Below are 19,065 nucleotides of genomic sequence, written 5' to 3' on the forward strand. Positions count from 1 at the left end.
CAGCCGGCTGGCACAGACCTGCCTCTACTTACAGACTGGCCAGGTCCCTCCCAAAGGCTGTCTGGAAGCCCGTGGAAGTGAGGTCTGAGTGGCACTATACAAATACCCCACATGTGCGTGAACAGGGGCAAGTCTCACAGGCAAACTTGAGTTCACGGACACTGGTACAGTTTCTTGTTACCACTGTCAACACTATTACTGCTTTTCCGATTATTGGGCACAAGGAGATTAAGAAAAGTTCACAAAGGGGCTCCTGGGTGGCTCAGTTGGTTGGGCGACTGCCTTCGGCTCAGGTCATGATCCTGGAGTCCCGGGATCGAGTCCCGCATTGGGCTCCCTGCTCAGCAGGGAGTCTGCTTCTCCCTCTGACCCTACCCCCTCTCATGTACTCTCTCTCTCTCAAATGAATAAATAAATAAATAAAATCTTTAAAAAAAAAAAAAGTTCACAAACCACCTTGAAATGCAGTGCACTTACTGCAAACCTTCCACTGGGAAGACAGCGCCACCTTCTGGTGGCACGCTCAGCTGCACTAACAGTGTAACCTTTTCTGTTGCAAGTGGTGACTCGAGCTGGCCCCCTTCCCTCCCTGTGCTCACGTTCCACAGTGGACTGCACAAATCTGAGTGAGGGGAGCGCGGGGAGCAGCCAGAGCAGCTGGGACACAGTGACCTGAGCCTGGGCTGATAATGCACGATGACGACTGGACTGCAGCTGGGTCTCCCTGTGGCCCTGTGCTCAGCGCTCCCTCCAGGTTTTCTTGGTAATGCCGAGGTCGGAGCTCTTGTTTACCACAAAGTGAAGAACGAAAAACCTTAGCCCAGAAAGGTCAGATCACTTGCCAAGGTCACACAGTGAGAAAGCACTATGAGTACCACTAGGACCTTCTGGGTTTAAATCTCTTGGGAGTGTGATCCCTTTTTCCTTTTGGCCACAGGGTCTTTGAACACTCAGAACTTCAAAGTGCAGATATATCAGAATTGCACTGGCTGCTGCAGAGGTGGAGGGTCTGATCGCAGGTCACCTCCTCCGGGCTCCTGAAAGCCACCAAGGAACCCCTGGAGTACCCTGCCCAGGGAAGGCTCCTCACTCATGGAGCTTGAGGGCTAGAGTTTCCAAGTAGCTTACCTGATGTCAAACCGTAGCAGCAAGGCAATGAAGATCCCTGTGGGCAGAGAGCCAGGGTTAGACGGTGGCAGGGAAGCCAGCACCTCAGGAAGGCCTGGGGACGGAGTCCCCTGCCTGGGATGGGGAGGGGCGGGGTAGTGAACTAACATGCAACCTGGTGTTCCCAGTCATGGAACAATCACTGGAGGCCAACACTGCCAACTACCAGCAGAAATCCCGTCTCTCTAGCATCAGGCCTCCCAGAACAATGAGAAGCTCCCAGGAGTTTGCTTTGGTCTGGGACCACACTGACCTGGCACCTCATAGCACCATACTGTGTCACACTGGGCCCAGTGTGTCTAAGTACCAGGCACTGTAGACAACAGGGAGCAAAATCACTGCACCCACAGAGCTCAACCAAGGCAAAAGGAGGCAGACATGCTGATCAAACAGGAACAAAACTCAATATAAGATCCTAACTGTGAAAAGGTGCTTTCTGTGTCATGGGAAGGTATATCCCGGGATATGCCAGGCTAGGGGGAGTGGAGGGGAAGAGGAAGAAGGGCTTCTTTAGGAAGTGACACTTGCCAGGCAGAGGAAACAGCGCATGCAAAGGTCCTGAGGGAAGAGGGTCTTGGGTGTGGCATAGGTCAAGGAGCCGGGAAGGTTGCAGCCCAGAGCAGGAGATGAAGGGGATGGACCAGCCATGCAGGGCCGTGGGGCACAAGGAGGAACTGGGTCTCTACCCTAAGTAAGGGAACACAACCTAAACAGATTCTGAAAACTAGCCGTGTGGCAATTGCTTGGTTAGAGGGAGGCGTAGGACCAAGCAGACCATCAGGAGGCTCTGCGGGAGCGCAGTAGAGGATGATTAACTCTGTCCACCCACTGCACTCCTACTAGCACTTCAAATCCCAGCCCAGACACCCCAAAAGCCCAAGACTCCCCGAGACACAGCCAGGCCAGCAACTGCATGTTGCTCACACACCACAACCATCTGTGTCTATCTCCCTCACTGGTCTCTGGGCTCAGACAGGGCAAGGGCTGAATCTCATTTAGCTGATCAGAAGCACTGACTGGCAGCATAGGGCTAATTTTATCTTATTATTTATTTATTTATTTATTTATTTCTAAAGATTCCATCCTTAAGCAATCTGTACACCCAATGTGGAGCTTGAACCTACAACCCCGAGATCAAGAGTCGCATGCTCCACTGATGAGCCAGCCAGGCGCCTCAATATATGACTGATTTTAAATCGGGAAAGGAGTTAGTCCTCCCCAAAGACCTTGAGACTGTGTGGGAGTAGGGAGTGGGTGGGTGAGAGAGAAGACAAATGCCTTTCTGGAAACAAAGCTGGGAACTCACCATCCCCCTGGCGGCCAAATTCTACAACTGTTCTCCAACTCATCCAGGGCTCAGGGCTCTGCTAAGAGCTTTCACCGCTAATCATGCATCTGGTCCTCTAAACAAGGGTCCGCAGCAGCCTATTCTTTGAGGAATATCACTGGGGCGCTCTGAGGGCGCGATGGACTTTCAACTACTGAAATTGTTTGAAGACTTAGATACGTAGGTACATGCAGGGGTGTCCCATGCACGCCCCAAGCCCAGAACTATGAACGCCAAGGTTACCAGGGAAGTGTGGGGGGTGGGGGGAGCCTGGGGCAGCCCATGCCCTGCACAGTGAGCTGGTTGCTTGCTGGGACTCAATTTCTTCGGTCTGATGCAGCTGCGTCTCCCCGCCTCACAGCACTGCAAGTTATGGAAAGTCTCGGGTTCAAGGCCATACCCCCATGTGCCTGGGAACTGGAGCCTCAGTTACTCATCTGTAAAAGGGAAATACCCTTTACCTCACTGGGCTGCTAGGAGCAGCAAAGTGACAACGTGGGAGAAGCAGCCAGCACGGTGGCGGGCACCCAGCAGGCGCCTGACCCGTGGCAGCTGGGGTGATCACCATCCTCTTATTGTCATTATTGTTATGGCCCATTTCTGACAGGGAAGGCTTTTTCTGCAGACGGAAGACCTGGGCTGGAGCCTGGCCTTGGCCTTTACCAGTGCGTGAAGTTGTAAAAGTCCTTCCACTTCTGAGCCTCAGTTTCCTCACTGGTAAAAGAGAAAACCTTTTGCCACACGAAATCAAAGTGTCACAACAGAAGTGCCTGTACCATCCCAGGATATTAGAACTGCCATCATTTCTTAGAGTGGAAAATAGGTTGGCTTGGGGCGCGTGGGTGGCTCAGTCGTTAAGCGTCTGCCTTCGGCTCAGGTCATGATCCCAGGGTCCTGGGATTGAGCCCCGCATCGGGCTCCCTGCTCAGCGGGAAAGCCTGCTCCTCCCTCTCCCACTCCCCCTGCTTGTGTTCCCTCGCTCGCTGTCTCTCTCTGTCAAATAAATAAATAAAATCTTTAAAAAAAAAAAAAAGAAGAAAATAGGTTGGCTTTTCATTTGTTCCACACTTCTTCTTTCAAGCAAGCACCAGGGGTGCTTCTCATCCTTGGACTCTGAGCCTCTGGACTACAGGGACAAGTGTGCCCTCTGGATACCCGTCACCAGGCCCGGATCTGCAGATACACACCTCCGAGGCTCAGCCCCGGCAGCGACCCACAGAGCAGCAGTGTGGCTTTGCCCTGAGGCTTTGGCCCGGCAGTTTAGGCTGCTGGTGCCCCAAGGCCAGGCAAGGCTGCGGGCCCCCAGGGCTGTGTGCCAGAGCCCAGGTGCACTGACTAGCACCCACATGCAGACGGTTCCGAGGTCCGCTCACGTGGACGAGCAGGTGTGCACCCCACGTCCCTTTGCCGAGAGTACAGGCGCGCACACACACAGCCATGTTCTCCCTGGGACCGGGGGAGGAGGACCACGGGGATTCTAGCAGTTCGGGCATACTGGTACTACTTGTAAACACTGGCAAGGGGCAGGGACGCGTGCGAAGGCTCACGAGATACACTTCTCACAGAATGTATTTCAGTCTGTCACAGACACCTTATTTCGCTGTTCTGGAGTAATGTCTGTTCAGTCAGACCAGAAGCTCTGTGAGGATGGTCTTGCTTACTGCTGTCTCCCCCGCTGCCCAGCTCAGGGCCTGGCACATGACTGTGCTCGACCCTGGGCTGACCCAGGGCTGGGTGTCTGGAATCGCCTGGCCTCTCCCTTCCCCGTTCCCAGTGGCGAGGCTGCATCACAGTACTCGTCCTCCTCCTCCTCTCAGGACCCTCCACCACTTGCACTGTGGCCCCCACCCTGGCCCACTCACCCGGAATGACGATATCTCCAAGTCCCAGCATGGCAAAGTTGTCTGCTTCGAGACCCTTCTCCAGTAGGTCCTGGGGAAACACCACTGTGGGGGGAGACAGGGATGCAAGGCATTGGTGAGAGGCGGGTTCAGATGGCCTCCCAGCCCCCTACCTCTGTTGCATGAAACTCACACACCTGCATATAAAGGCGGGGGGGGGGGGGAGCAGGGAGGCACGAGGATGGTGACAGGTTGAAGGGCAAAGTCTCCATCTGGAACCACAGCGGGTTAGAGGGGGAAGAATCTAGGATCATCTAGATCAAAGGTTGCCGGCCTTTACTGAGCTAGGACTCACGCAGCACACCATTTCAGTGCTCTCTGGTAGCTATGGAACCCTCTGGTGAAGTGGGATTGACCCGAAAGCCACATGGATGAAAGAGACCAAAGAGCCCACGCAGTGCTGACATCTAATAGGCTTTCCGTCTCACTACAGCAGGGTGGGGGCAGGTGGTGGCCCTTGCTCTGCAGCAGGGGTGCCTGGGCTGGAGGCCCTTCCTGGATGTGCCGAAGGAAAAAATGCCACACGCCTACAAACTCCGTACTTGAAGCCCCTCACTCAAAAATCATGCTGACCAACTTGTTTAGATAAACACAGATGGAAAGAAATGCCTCCTCTGTGTCTAGTTATGGCAAGAGGTGACCATAACTGGATCTCATCCATAGCGCCTTGTTCTTTTTCTTTTCGATAATTTATTTATTTGAGAGAGCGAGCGAGCGAGAATACAAGCAGGGGGGGAGCGGGGGAGAGGGGCAGAGGCAGAGGGAGAAGCAGGCTCCCTTCCTGCTGAGCAGGAAGCCTGATGCGGGACTCGATCCCAGGACCCTGAGATCATGACCTGAGCTGAAGGCAGACGCTTAACCGACTGAGTCACCCAGGAGCTCCTCCATAGCGCCTTATAAGCAGAAGAGCAGTTAGGTGTGGGCTTTAAAGTGAGACTGCATGGGTCTGAATCTTGGCTCTGCTCTGTGACTTTGTACAGGTTACTTAGCTGCTCTGTGCCTTAGTTTTCTCACCTGTGAATGGGTATAACAGAACTGACCCCACAGAGTTGTGGTGAGAATCAGATGATTTGCACATTGTTAACTGTCACCCCATGCCTTCTTTACTAACCCAGTTCTGACTTTGGGTGGGGCAGCCTTCCCAGGGAATGGATCAAATGGCACAAGGCTGGGACAATCTGGACAACCCTGGTCCCTGAATTCCTGACTTCCCTTCCAGCTAGGGGTGGCCACATGACCCAGCTCTGGCCAATGCTATGTAAGCAGAGGTACACTGGGGGTTCTAGGTGAGCTTATGCCTCCCTAATGAACACACAGATGCCCTTCCCCACCCACTTCTTCCCACCCCGAATGCATAGTCACAGTGATTTACAGTTCTCGGCATTTGATCTTCCCAATCCTAGTACCATTCAATTCTGAGAGGTGGTTATGAAAACCAGGGCCCAGAGAGGTGAATGAAGTCTCTTGCCTAAGGCCACCCAACCAGCTAGTGTCAGATCTGGGATACCAGTCCAAGCAGCCTGACAGGGCTCTGCTATCCTGCCTGAGCTCTACGCCTAGCAGTGGAGGGTGATGGGCCTTCTCCCCACACCAGAACCCAAGTATGATCGTGTCATTGACTTCTTCAGAGCCTTCCAGTGGCTCATTCACTGCCCACTGGGCAGTCCAGGCTTCCTGGCATGATACTCTTGGCTTCCCAAATCTGGCCTCTTTTCTGCTGCTCCCCTAAACTCAGCCACATTCCCTCCCTGATTCTCTGCTACCAGGGCCCTCTGTGCATTTCCCTGCCTCTGCCCTTTACCGAAGCCCTGCTCTCTCTTTCAAAGGCCCACCCTGCCCCTGCTTCCTCGGTAAACACGTGTTCATCCTGCAGGAAAGCTTTCCTGGCACCCTGGCTGGCCCCATCTGTCATGGCGCATGGGGAACAGCTGCTGCTCTAACCGGCCTAGCATCTGTTCTCCTGTTGCAGAGCTGCCTTGCTTTACACCCTTGGTTCCGGGGGGCTGCCAACTCAAATACTCTGTTCCCAGACACTGGGGAGGGCAGCGCCCCAGGCCTGTCCATCGTGATCCTCTGTCTCCCCAGCAGGAGGGCCTGGCTCATGGGCCCACTGGTGACGGTCAGTAAGGCGCTGCCGAGGCGCTCTGCCACGGGCCTGCTACAGAGTGAGATGACAACACTTCTGTGCTGCTTACTGATGCCCACGTGCCGGCCACTGAATTTTCTCTTCTTTACCAACAACGGGTAGCTACATGGAGGAACAAAACCTGAGCCGTGTGAGGTGCGTGGGACAGACCGTGCCAGCTAAAGGCACCCAGTGAGCAGCTTCGGGCCTCAGTGTAGAGTCCCCTTTCCTGGAGAGCCCCCGCGTGTCCCACCGCAGGCTATGTTAGACAACCCCCTCCGTGCCTGCTCCCCTCTGGCTCATCCCGTATCACACTACACTGGGGCCAAGCGGCAGGACACCAGGGCCTGGGCAGAGGCTGACTGCATGTGAACACAGCCAGATGAATCTATCAAGGAGGGGAAGGAAACCAGGCTGGAGGAGGAAGAGATGTGTGGGGAAGAGCCAAGGGAGATGGACCAACCAGAAGTGGGACCACGACGGGGGAAAGGGCCATGAGGTAGAAGCGGAGGGGCTCCCCACGGTGGATGTGGTCACTTACATTTTATTGGTGCCTCAAAGGACTTGGCCACTGTCACCATCACATTGGTGCCAAATACCTAGGAGGAGAAGACAGGAGTCTGGAGGGAGGTGAGGGCCAGGTGGGAAAGGAACACTGTCCTAGGAACTCCTTTTCTTTCCTTTTTTTTTTTTTTTTAAGACTTATTTATTTATTTTAGAGACAGAGAGCATGTGGGGATGGGCAGAGGGAGAGAAAGAGAAAGAAACTCCAGCAGACTCCTCTCTGAGCTTAGAGCCTGATGCAGGGCTCGATCTCAAGGCCCTGAGATTATGACCTGAGCAGAAACTACGAGTCAGACAGTTAACTGACTGAGCCACCCTGGTGCCCTGTCCTAGGGACTCCTGATGCAATGTTGCCTGAGATCCACAGGGACAGGGGCAGGGAGTGAGGAGGTGTTCCAGAGCAGATGTGAAGCTGAGATTAGGTGGCTACTGATACTGGTCATATGGACACCTAATGGGGCTCCTGGTTCTGGGCAATAAACAGGGCAATTTGAAGGAGCTGGAAAAGGGCCTCTGATGGCCCAGGTCAGGTGTCCTGTTTGTTCAGGGCTCTGCCCTTCCTAGGACATAAAGTCCTCTAGCACCACCCACTTAAGGGGGAAAAAGGCTGCCTGAGGCCAGGGAAAGGTGCCTAAGTCAGGCTGACCTTGATCCCTCAGTGATGGCTGTTGGGGGTGAGCATGGCACGTCCCTCAGCCCAGGGCTGGTGTGTGCCAGAGCGTGCTGCCAACAGCAGTCCTCAGATTGGTGCCCTCGCTGGGCCCATTCATCAGCATTAACCACCCCTGCCTGAACTTCTCGGAGTCTCAACTTGCTTGCTGGGAAGACACAGGAAAGGAATAGCTCTGCCGGGACCACCAGGAGGAAGAAGTGAGGTGGCTGGAAGGCCTGGGGCACAGGGTGGGCTCTAAGCCATTTGGGGAATCTGTTCTCTCATTTGTTTCACAGATGAGGGCAAGTGGGCCCAGAGAGGACCTGCTTTGGGGTCTCAACCTCCAGGCCATCAGATGACTGCCACAAGACAGGGACAGAGGAGGCAAGGCCCCCTTAAAAAAAAAAAAAAAAAAAAAGATTATTTATTTGAGAAAGGTAGAGAGAGCACAGAGGGAGAAGCAGACTCCTCGATGAACAGGGAGCCCGATAGAGGGCTGGATCCCAGGACCCCAGGATCACAACCTGAGCCGAAGGCAGATGCTTAACCAACTTAGGCACCCAGGCGCCTGCCAAGGGGCCCTTCGGGTCCCAGCCCGACTCACCCAGAAGACATCGTAGATGAAGAGCCCGCCTAGCAGGATGCAGCCGGTGCTGACGTTGTTTAAATGCAGGAGCTCCACCCCGTTAAGGGAGAAGGCCAGGCCAAAGAGATTGTTGGCAATCCAGTGCTGGGGGAAGGTGGGAGTGAGATGGGCTGTCTGGCCACCCTGCCCCGCGCCCCCTCCCATGCTCCCCTCATCCTGCCCCAGGCCCTGGCTCCTTACCTTCCTCAGCAGGTACCAGACGCCAACGATGCTGCTCAGGCCCAGGCATACCAGGTCCTTGGCGTCAAACTCATAATTGATGATCTCTGGGCAGAGAGGCCGGGTAAGTCCACTCCCCGGGGCGGGGCTGCCCCTCCCACCTGTCAGCCCCTGGACGGAGGAGGGCATGGCTGTGGGCACTGTCAGAGCCTCCCCAGCACCCCCCCTCCCCCGATTTCCTAGAGGAGGGACTGGAGGCCCAGAGAGAACAAAGGCCTGGCACAGGGTCAGTGGGAGGTGGTCCGTGGTGTTGGAAGCACAGACTCTGCATTTGTGGCCAGGTGTAGGGAGGTGACCTTCCCTCTCTAAGCTTCAGTCTCTTCCTCTGTAAAAAGGGGACTGCAGCACCTCCCCGATAGGGCTGCTCTGGGGAGCAAGTGAGATGGTCCTCACAAAGCACTCAGCACAGTGCCTGGCACACAGTGGGTGCTCAATCAATGGCAGCTGCTACTGAGCCCAGGTCTTTAGCCAGCTCCCAGTCCATTCAGGAATCTTCCTACTTTGCCATCAACAGAAACCAGGAAGGTTGCTGGCAGCCCTACATCACCAGCAAAGGAGGGAGAGGAAGAGGAAGAAGGTAAGAGCTGGAGGCCTGGAGAAAAAGCAGGAGGGAGTCCCTGCATGCTCCTGAGGGGGGACCTGTGGTAGACACTCCTCTTAGCCATTCTCCATCACTTCCAAGTTTCCTGGTGAGGAAGCCCAGGAAGGTGGTGGGGCTTGCCCAAGGTTACAGAGCATAGCCATTTCTCTCAGGTTCCAGAGTGGAACAGCCTGCTGGTTGGCCGCAATTTTTGTTCTCTCCTTTGTGGTAACAGCACCCTGGGGAATTGTTTTTTTGGTTTTAATTCAAATTAGTTAACATATAGTATAGTATTGGTTTCAGGAAGCACCTTGGTGATTTTTAAATTGGACATGAAGCCAATCAGCTCATGGCCACATCTTCTGGCTTGCCCTGTAGCTAAACGGGCCCATGATATGGTAACAGTACACCATCCTGGGCCTAAAGGGCCACCCGGGTGGCAGAGCACCAGAGAGATGGAGCCTTGGACCCTAAAGACTCTGTGGTGCAAGCTTAGCCTTTTTTATCTTTTTTAAATTCAACAATCATCTCTTGGGCCCAGACGCACTCGAGATGCAAAAAGGAATGACTTTAAGTCACCATTCTCTAGGAATAAGGCAGAATGTGGCAGGCACCCGTAAGAGAGAGAGTAACATTCACAAGCTCAGGCTTTTATGCAAGAAATACTTTTCATTTGGTCGAGCCACTGCCAACCCTGTTAGAGCACTAGAACTCATATCCGAACAAACTCCCAAAGCCCAGGATTTCCCCAAGGTGACAGAGTTTTCTTTTTTTTTTTTAAAGAACCCCCTTTCTAAGTCTTAGGAGAGTCATCACATTAAAAACAGGTATGAGACAAGGAGCTACGCCAGCCCACATTAGTGAGTGCTACTGCGAGCCAGGCCGTGTGCTGAGTGCGCCCCTCATCGCTGACTCCCAGTCCTAACAACACGCCTATGAGGGAGGTACTAGATGTATCATTTTCATTTTACAGATTAAACAAAATCGAAAACACCCAAGGCTTGGAGAGGTAAAGGCATTCACCCAGAGTCCCCCTTGTAGGCAGTGGCAGAGCGGGGGTGGGAACCCAGGCAATGTGATTCCAGAGCCCACCTTTTCCATCCCTTGCTCTACTGGAGCGCCCCTATATTGGAGACAAAGGGGAACAGAGGTGAGGGATCCCCAAGGCAAGGGAAAGCGGGCAGCACTGACCTTCCTTGTTCTCCCCAGAGCCCTGCGTGAAGAGCAGCTGGTACTGTCGATTTGGGAAGTTGGCTGGAAAAAACTTATTCATGAAGGGGCTGGAAGGAAAGACAAAGCAGGTCGGCACACAGGGCCCCCATGGGCAATCGCAGCCCCAACACCATCCCAGAAGCACCCATTCACAGCTCTTTCCTCCTAGCACCGTCATAGCTGCCCTGATGGGGAGGACTTAGCCCTATTTCCCAGATGGAAACAGAGGCCCCCAGACTAAGTGACTGCCCAGGTTGACTCCCCATCTGAGCTGAGACTCAAACATAGGTCTCTGGAGTCCTACTGCTTCTGCACTGCCTCTTGGTTATTGCCCAAGAAACACAAAGCAGGGCCAGAGTTCCATGTAAAATGCAGTTTAGAACAAGAACTGATGCCAAAGCTGGTCCGTGCACGGTCTCTATGAGAGTCCCTGGTAGAGAACGCATGCGTATTCCTCGACTCTCTTCCAGAACTATCAAGTCAGATGACCTGATGGTTACTGCCTACCCCTAACTCCATGACTTGTCAGGCCTAGGTTTTTTATAAACTCAGCTGGACTCAATCAGCTAGATGAATCACAGCCCCAGGGTGGAGTGGGGAGGAGCACCTCACATTCACTCTTTCCACGAGGCCTCTGTTTCTCAGGATGGGCTCAGCCTCATCTTTGGAAAAATGGTCTCTGATCACCCAGCATACTCTATGCCTTGGCCAGGCAGGGAACAGAAACTTTCTTTTCTGGATCACCTTCAGAAAAAAATGTGCACATCAGGGCCTCCTGGCCCAGCCTGGCCCTTGGGGCAGCTCAGCCCAGAAGACTAAGTGGCCATACCCCAGCTGTGTGGCTCTGGGTGAGTCACTTCAGTGGCTCGTCTCCTCAGCTGTATGTGGGGATAACAATACCACGTGTCTCAAATGGTTGCTGTGAAGATATGCGAGAAGGCAGGAGAGAGGCTTAGCCCAACTCTGGACCCACAACAGGGATGTAAGAACTCTGAGCTTCCTTCAGTGTTGGCACCTGTCCAGAGCCTGACCTCAAAAGCATTTGGCAACACTGGATCAGACGGACAATGACTGATGAGGTGAGCAAATCCAGAATGGTGCTCATCCTGAGCAAACAGAGGCAGGCCAAGGAGTACCCAGGGCATAGCAGTAAAGGCAGGGAAAGGGAGCTCCCTTTCTAAGACCCTGGGGGTTGGAGAAAGAAGATGTGGAGTTAAGAACTATTTCAGGGCCTGTTTCCCCACTTGTCAAACAGCTTCTCTGTCTGCAGGGCTGTGGCACGAATGAGAGAGCTTTGTGAACACAAGTGTGGTGGGCACAAGGATGGAACTGGGAGTGGGCTTCCACAGGAGGGCTTTGAAGAAGTGGGGGGCAGAAGCTGGGACAGATGAGGCTGGAAGCTACTTTCAGCTCAGTCTGCTGAATCACTTTTGGGAGAGCCTGAAGCCAGAGTGTGTGGGCAGAGGCAGAGAAAAGGCCCAAGGAGCTAAGCCCTTCACTGTAGGCTGGCCTCTTCCTCAGGAGCTTGATGCTTAGCTTCTGAACCAGCAGAGCGCAGTGGCTCAGGGCACGGATGCTGGAGCCAGACTTCCTGGATTCAAATCCTGACTCTGCCACTGATTAGCTGTGTGATCTTGGAAAAGTTACTTAACTGTTCTGTGCAACTGTTTCCTCATTTGGAACACTACAACAGTTATCTTTCTCTTAGTTACTAAGAGGATTCAATGAATGCTTGGCAGCCCAGCCTGTAAGCTTAACTGCCGCCTTGACTTCAAGTAAGAAGTCTCCAGACTGATGACTTGGCTATCCCGAGCAAAGAAGGGCTGCTGGATAACAGAGGGCAAGAGTCAAGCAACCTGGCTGGTGAGTCTGAACTTGAGAGTGGGGGTCCTGTCTCATCACCTTCACCCCACCCACGGCAGGCCTGGTGCCTGCGAGGCAGCTGGTAAATGCTTGCTGAACGCCTCTGAATGCAAACTTCTGTAGCAGGCAGAGATTCTTTCCGGCCCTCGATGGCTCACATCAAACCTAAAGGTCACTGCTTCCTGCTGGGAAACCACATCCTGGTGCCCTTCTCCCCTGGGAGTGGAAAGCAAGGGTTGATAAAACTGACTTTTTCTTCCTAGGGTGGCAGATTTTGGCTTTATGGGCCCTTTTCCCTCTAAAGGTCAGCTGGATGGGGTGTGAGCTCAGAGATGATAAAAATAAGCTGAGGTTCCCTTGGCAGGAAGGGTTCTGGCATGGGCTTGTAAGTCTTGGTAGCTGACAAGGTAAAGGCAGGTGGCAGGCTGGGGGATAGGGGCAGGCGTGGAAGGATCCACAAGAATCCCCACCTGGGGCTGACTTGGCTCAGGGCCGGGCTCTTCCAGCCCTAAAGCAGGTCTGTCCCCCCAGTCCTCTGGGGATCGTCGCAGGACTGCTGAGAGGGGGTGGCCAGCCCACTCCCTACAATGTTTCCCCTCCACTCTCGCCAACTGGGAAGAATATGGGCCGGGAAGTGAGACAGACCTGGGCTCAAAAACCCTCTGCCCCTACCAGTTGTGAATCCTAGTGGTCACACAACCACTCAGAGCCTCACCTTCCCTGAATCCCACCTTCAGACCCTCTGGTTTGGATCCTGACAGAGGTCTGACTCTAAGTTTGTGGATATAAACAGTTCATGGAAATTCTGACTACACTGTAGACTTTCTTTGAAAAAGTATTTCAGAAAACTCAGTTTGACTGAAGGAGAAAAATAAATTTAATTTTTGGCTCAGCTTTCTAAATAACATGATTAAATTATGCCTTCCTTTTTGCTAAAATTATGTGCATCTGATTCAGTTCTTTTCCATGTAAATTTTTCAAAGCAATTTCTCTCATCCCTCCATTTTTGGTCCATATAAAATTTTTCACAGGACAGTTCTGACACTGTGTGGTGAGCATCCCTCCGGCCCATGGTCATCAATTGTATTTATGAGGTCTGATTTTCCTAGGTCAAATATTGTGCTCTTATTTTATCAAGAAAATGATTCTTCTGCTAAGTTTTAGTCACCAATATATTTCACCATGTGCAGTTTCAGTTGCTGTTGGTTCTATTTCTGTCAATAATTTTTACCAGTCAAAATTATGAATTAGTTAAAAGACAGACAAAACACACTGGGTTCTCTGAGGTGGTGGTTGGGCCACTGGGAGGCCTAGGAATCTCAAGCCTCTCACAGGTGCAGGGGTGGGATGGATGAGAATTAGGGGGACCCTAATCAGCACAGGGAAGGAGGGTTTCCAGTGCCTAGAGGCAACTACCCCCCAATCCCACCCCACCCCACCCCAGATCCATCAGATAGAGAGCTCTGCCCTTTGAGGCTGGGTCTGCCACCATTTTGCTAGGTCCCAGTCACTCAGGTAGGTTCTCCGCGCCTTCATTTTTTAGGATAGGGGACTGGACTAAAATTCTTGTAAGATGGCCAGAACAAGATTTTATGGGTAAAGGGCAGGTATAGTTGAAGTCAACACTGAACTCAGTCAAAAGACCAGAATTCCAGTGCCAGCTGTGTGACCTTGGACCAGAAGCACAACTCATGGTGCACTTGGCACTGTGCTCTAGCCATGTTATAGCCGTGGTTCACTTGATCCTTCCCATGCCCCAGTGAGGAGGTGCTCATGGTGTCTCCGTTTTCTAGAAACTGATGCTCAGAGGGCTTGAGAAGCTTACACAAATTATAGAGCTGGCCGAGCCAGGCTTGGTCCCAGGGCCAACTGTCTCTTGAACCCACACTCTTGAGTACCACACTGTCCTGCCAGCGTGCCTACAGGAACAAGGCCAAACTCACCCGGCTTTCGATGCCTTTTGTGAGCAGACCCAGCACTTCCTCCCCAGCTTTCTCTCTGACTACTGCAGAAAGATCCCGACTGTGCCTTCACGAGCTCCTAGTTTCCCTCTCTCCTTCGCGCCTCTTCCAGGTTTCCCACCCTTCAAAGCTGACTTTAAGCTGCGTTCCGTCCTTCTGGGAACCTCCCTGGTCTGCTGGCCACCTCATGGTCAGTGGTTCTCAACCTGACACTGTACCACCTCAAGGGGCCAGGTGGAAACACCGGGAACGCTTCTGTAGTCACAAGCTAGGGGGTGGACTAGGGACACAACTCCCATTTAGTAAGCAGGGCTAGGGAATGCCAAACGTTTACAACGCATGGAGAACTGGCCTGTCCATGATGCTAACAGCAGCAGCCCCTGGGGTCCCCGGCCTAGGTCCTTCATCCCCACTGAACAGACACAAGCACGTGGAGGTCTGAGCAGGGCGGCAGTGGGAAGATGGCTCTCGGGCCACTCAGATCCGGGTTTGAATCTTGGCTCTGCTGCTTATCTATTGTGGGATCCTAGCAAATTTCTTAATCTCTTTGAGCTTCAGTTTCCAAAGATAAGAGAGGATTAAAAGCAAAAGCTAACCTCATAAAGTTACCTGGCAGGTTAGCACAGGAAGTAATAGTAACAATGACAGTTAACAGTTACTGGACACATTAAATGCCAGATACTGGGCTAAAAGCTTTCCCATGACCCATAAGGAAGGTTCAATTATTTTCCTCCACATTCAGCTGAGGAAATTGAGGCCGGAGAGATTAAGTAACTTGCCCAAAGTCACAGGGCTATTAAGTAGCAGAGTCTGGATTCAAATTCAGGTAATCAAATTCCAGAGGCTGCACTCCTAAGTTCTCACTATACGGCCTCTCTCTCATTAGGAAATAAGATCATGTGTGAGAAGCTGGGCTTAGCGCCCGGTGCAGGGCAGCCTACGACACCTGGCAAGTGGTGCTGGTATTACCCATCTCAGCGCCGTGACAAGTGACATCACGTTACTGGTCACAAATAACTTTCCCAACAACTGTGGTGGTGGGAAACACCCACTGGATACTCTTATCAGTCCTTGTAAGGAAACTGTGTCCCACAGAGGTTATCGTTCTTACTCTAGGTCATCCACAGTGTACCCCCGGGGAAAGCTGCCCTCGGGTTTTACAGCCAGGATTCAAACCTGGCTCTGAATGACGCCAAAGGTCATGTTCTCATCCGGGACCCTGTACTGGCTCCTGAGAAAGCTGCTTCATATGCTGCGGAGACGCCTTCTGACCTGATGGTGTGGGACAGGGCCAGGATCCCCAACACGAAGAAATACACGGACAGCAAGAGGTTGATGTACTCCTGGGAGAATATCTGAGGCAGAAATAAAAAAGGAAACAGGAAATCAGGGTTGCCAGTGGCTATGAGGAAACCAGAATCCCCGGTTCTCTTCTGGAGGTTGGTCTCACCCCTCTGGAACTTGGGAACGGTGGCAGGAAGAATCTAGACAGTGCTAGGGGCCTTCTAGCTTCTGTGGCTACAGAAAAAAGGGGAGGACCCCCAGGCCCCCAGATGCACACCCAAAGGAGGCTGTATCTTTGTGCCCGGTGGCTCCATCAGCTGGAGACAGGCAGTATTATGTCTGTACTCACAGTGCTGGCATGGAAACATAGGGGAGGACAGTGCTGAGTGCAGCGCCCCGAGGGAGCCCTCTGAACCTCAGAATGCACTCTTCCACGTTTCCTTCTCCCTGCCCCCAAATCTAGGGGGCCCCTATGGTGGCCACCAAGGCCCCAAGCATGCTACTTCTAAGTCGCTTGTGCCTTGTCCCATCGTCTACACGACGCTCTTCTGGAGGACTCTTCCCATGGTGATGGCTGGAAGCTGTGACAGCAGGCCCTGCCTTCTGCTTCTCGGTGTGTCAGGTGAAACTGAGAAATGTTCTCTTTCATGGTACTCCAAAGCCACCTGTCACTGCTGTGAATTCTGGACTCTGGGGAAGGCTCTGCCATCTCCCTCCGCATTTAACCTCTCCTGAGTTTGTTTTCCTGAGGGTCTCCGGCTGGGAGGGGATGATGTGCTGTGGTATGGGGCACAGGGGCACTGGGCACTCTCAAGGAGGCTGTTACAGAATCTGTTTAAACGCCTGTCTGCCCACGTGGCTCCCCTGCTTAACGCCGCGCTTTCACAAGCTCCAGGCCCACACCCTCACCTGGGCCTCAGCCCCTGCAGACCTTCTCAGCTGTGGCTCACAACACGCTGGGGCCACACTGGCCTTTCTGCAGGGCCCTATCTGTACCACGGCCCCGCCACAGACAGGTGGCCTGTACACACGCTCTTCTGCCCGGGACATTCTCCTCTCCTCAGCTAGGCCACCCTTCTTTCTTCAACCCTCAGCTCAGAGCAGCTCTCCTTGATACAACCACCCCTTGTTAATTCAGCTCACAGGTACTGACTGCCTACTACGTGCATGGCATCGTGTGAACCACCGAGGATACAGCAAGGAATAAGGCATAAAAGTCCCTGCCCTCATGGAGTTCATGTGCCAGTGAGGTAGACAGAACCTCAAAGGAAACAGATATGCAATATATTGTCAAGGGGTGATGGATGCTCAGAAGCAAAGCAAAGCAGGGCAAGGAGACAAACAGAAGAGAGGAGAGCTGCTCTTTTAGACAGATGGCCAGTGAAAGCCTCCCAATGGGAAGATACCTCGTTCAGGTATAGAACCTAAACGAAGTAAGGGAGCCACTGTGAAGGTATTCGAGGGGGAGAGCATTGGAGGCAGATGGAAGGGTGAGTGCAAAGGTCCTGAGGTGGGTATGTTGCTTACCTGTGTGGGGAACAGTCAGGGCCTGTGAATCTAGAGCTGAGAGAGTAACGGGATGGTATCAGGAGACGAAGTTGGGAAGGTTAAGAGGCAGGGAGACCCTACAGTGCCATGAGAAAAACTGGATTCCTCTATGTGAGCCAGGTCGGTATTGGAGGCTGAGGGCAGGGCTGTGACGTGACTGGATGGCCCGAGAAGTTCCCTGCGCTGCTGTGTGGAAGACAGACTGCATAGGGTGAGGGGGGAAGCAGACAGCCCCGTGAGGAGGGTAGTGCAGAGTCTGGCAGATAGAGGACGGTGCCTCAGCTGGAAGACAGGAAGAGCAGGGAGGACGGCTCCTGGGGTTTGCGGCCGGCCGGGCAGTGAGGTAGATGGAGGTGCTGCTGTTGGAGGCGGGGGCGGGGCAGTAGAGGTCCATGCTAGCTGGGGGGGCGGGGGGGGAGCTCTTCTGTGCTTTCCTGGTGCTACACGTTACCTCTGCGGCACTTCCCAGGGCTGTAACTTCACATTTATCGATGTGACTGACTGGTGTCCATCTCCACCAATTAACAAGAAACTCCTTGAGGGCAGGGATGGTCAGTCGTTTTTCTCACTCTGGGCCTTGTACACAGCAGGCACTCAGTAAATGTTCGCAGAATGAATGGATGAGCAAAGCAGTGACCTAGAACGTGACTACCGTAAGAAAAAGCCCCATGAACACATTTCATAGGCACGTGGGCCACGTTTTATGAAGATGTGGTATATCCCCTCAGGAGTGTTCCTTCCACGTGGGCCCTTGGGAAAATCTCTCTGGCTACAACTTATAGCCACCAGTTGGCTTGACCGTGTGGCCTATGAACTGTGCACCAAGTCTCAAGTCTGGCTTTCTTTGTGCTTTAGCTGCTAGAAATTCAGAGCCACGCCAGTATTAGACTCACTCTGACAAGAGTACATGTCTTTCAAGTGTAGAGCCTGCGTTCAGGGTATGGTCCTCACCTAAGGCTTCATTTTATCCTATTTTAATTTTCTTTTTACCCAAATTTCTTCCTTTACTTCTTTTACTTATGCTGCTGATTGCTTTGAGGCAGCGTATAATTTTTTTTTTTTTTAAGGTTTTATTTATTTATGTGACAGAGAGAGACACAGCGAGAGAGGAACCACAAGCAGGGGGAGTGGGAGAGGGAGAAGCGGGCTTCCCGCGGAGCTGGGAGCCCGATGTGGGGCTTGATCCCAGGACCCTGGGACCATGACCTGAGCCGAAGGCAGACGCTTAACGACTGAGCCACCCAGGCGCCCCAGAGACAGCATACAATTTTTATTTATACGCTGTCTCAAAGCAGTTTTAAATGAGGTGGGATAAGGTAAATTTTATGATGTTGAGAAATGTCCCACCCGGAGGGGAGAGGAGGAAAGGGGCTGAGGGATACTGCCATTTGGCAAACCAATTAACAAGCCGTCAGCCTGGAGTTTGGGAGGAATCTGTTGGCTATGTTGTCCAGGCAGTCGCTTCTCAAAAATCTCAGTGTGAACCCTCTAGAGACATGGGCAAGAGGTATGCTATGTCCTCTGGTGCAAGGCAGGCTGGGGCCTACCCGCCTGGAGAGGGGGACAGGCTGCGCATCCGTGACTTAAAGAAAAATGCTCATACCCTCCACTGCCAGAAATTTCTTTCTGAGGGAACCCAGCTGAGGGAAAGAATCCTAAGTACTAAAAATGTTAGAAGGTCTTGAGGCAAGGGCCTGGGTATATATCACTGGCACTCAGCACAGCAGAGACCTGAGAAATACCTGCCAAAAGCCAAGTTGGAGGCAATGGGCTAGATGTACAGCCAGCCTGAGAGAGACCTCAAAAGTACAGGGGAGAGAAAAAGCAAACAGAGGGAGATGCACTGCACAGCTCTATTTATGGAAGCTGGACTCTCAATAGACACAGATATACTGACACCATACGTTTTATAAGGAGACACACATCTGAAGACAAAACAAACGCATCAGAGCAGGTGCTTCTTGTGGAGAGGGAAATGAAGGTGGGAAATGGAGGTGGGCACTAGGGGTGAAGGGG

General features: G+C 52.8%; 1 protein-coding gene across 24 annotated transcripts in view; it reads right to left on the bottom strand.

Moving 5' to 3' along the window:
* Positions 1–19,065, bottom strand: part of HM13 (histocompatibility minor 13) — a 39,551-nt gene that overhangs the window by 8,753 nt on the left and 11,733 nt on the right. For 8 of the 24 annotated variants that reach the window (XR_010405806.1, XM_064572973.1, XM_064572972.1 and 5 more), the window contains 7 exons: positions 15,490–15,572; positions 10,373–10,461; positions 8,563–8,702; positions 8,341–8,466; positions 7,062–7,119; positions 4,357–4,440; positions 1,129–1,165 (listed from right to left, as the gene is read on the bottom strand). Coding sequence is in view for 21 of the 24 variants with exons in the window: in XM_064572973.1 (XP_064429043.1) it covers positions 1,129–1,165; positions 4,357–4,440; positions 7,062–7,119; positions 8,341–8,466; positions 8,563–8,702; positions 10,373–10,461; positions 15,490–15,572 (617 nt within the window). In the remaining 3 variants the exon portion in view is untranslated. Of the gene's footprint in view, positions 1–1,128; positions 1,166–4,356; positions 4,441–7,061; positions 7,120–8,340; positions 8,467–8,562; positions 8,703–10,372; positions 10,462–15,393; positions 15,573–17,500; positions 17,698–19,065 lie in introns of all 24 variants that reach the window. The other 16 variants (XR_006792668.3, XM_045885572.3, XM_045885578.3 and 13 more) reach the window with 6 other exon arrangements.

This window comes from Mirounga angustirostris, unplaced genomic scaffold (genome assembly GCF_029215605.1).
Source record: "Mirounga angustirostris isolate CCGP_5_RB_7025 unplaced genomic scaffold, mMirAng1.0.hap1 SCAF_10, whole genome shotgun sequence".
NCBI lineage: Eukaryota > Metazoa > Chordata > Mammalia > Carnivora > Phocidae > Mirounga > Mirounga angustirostris.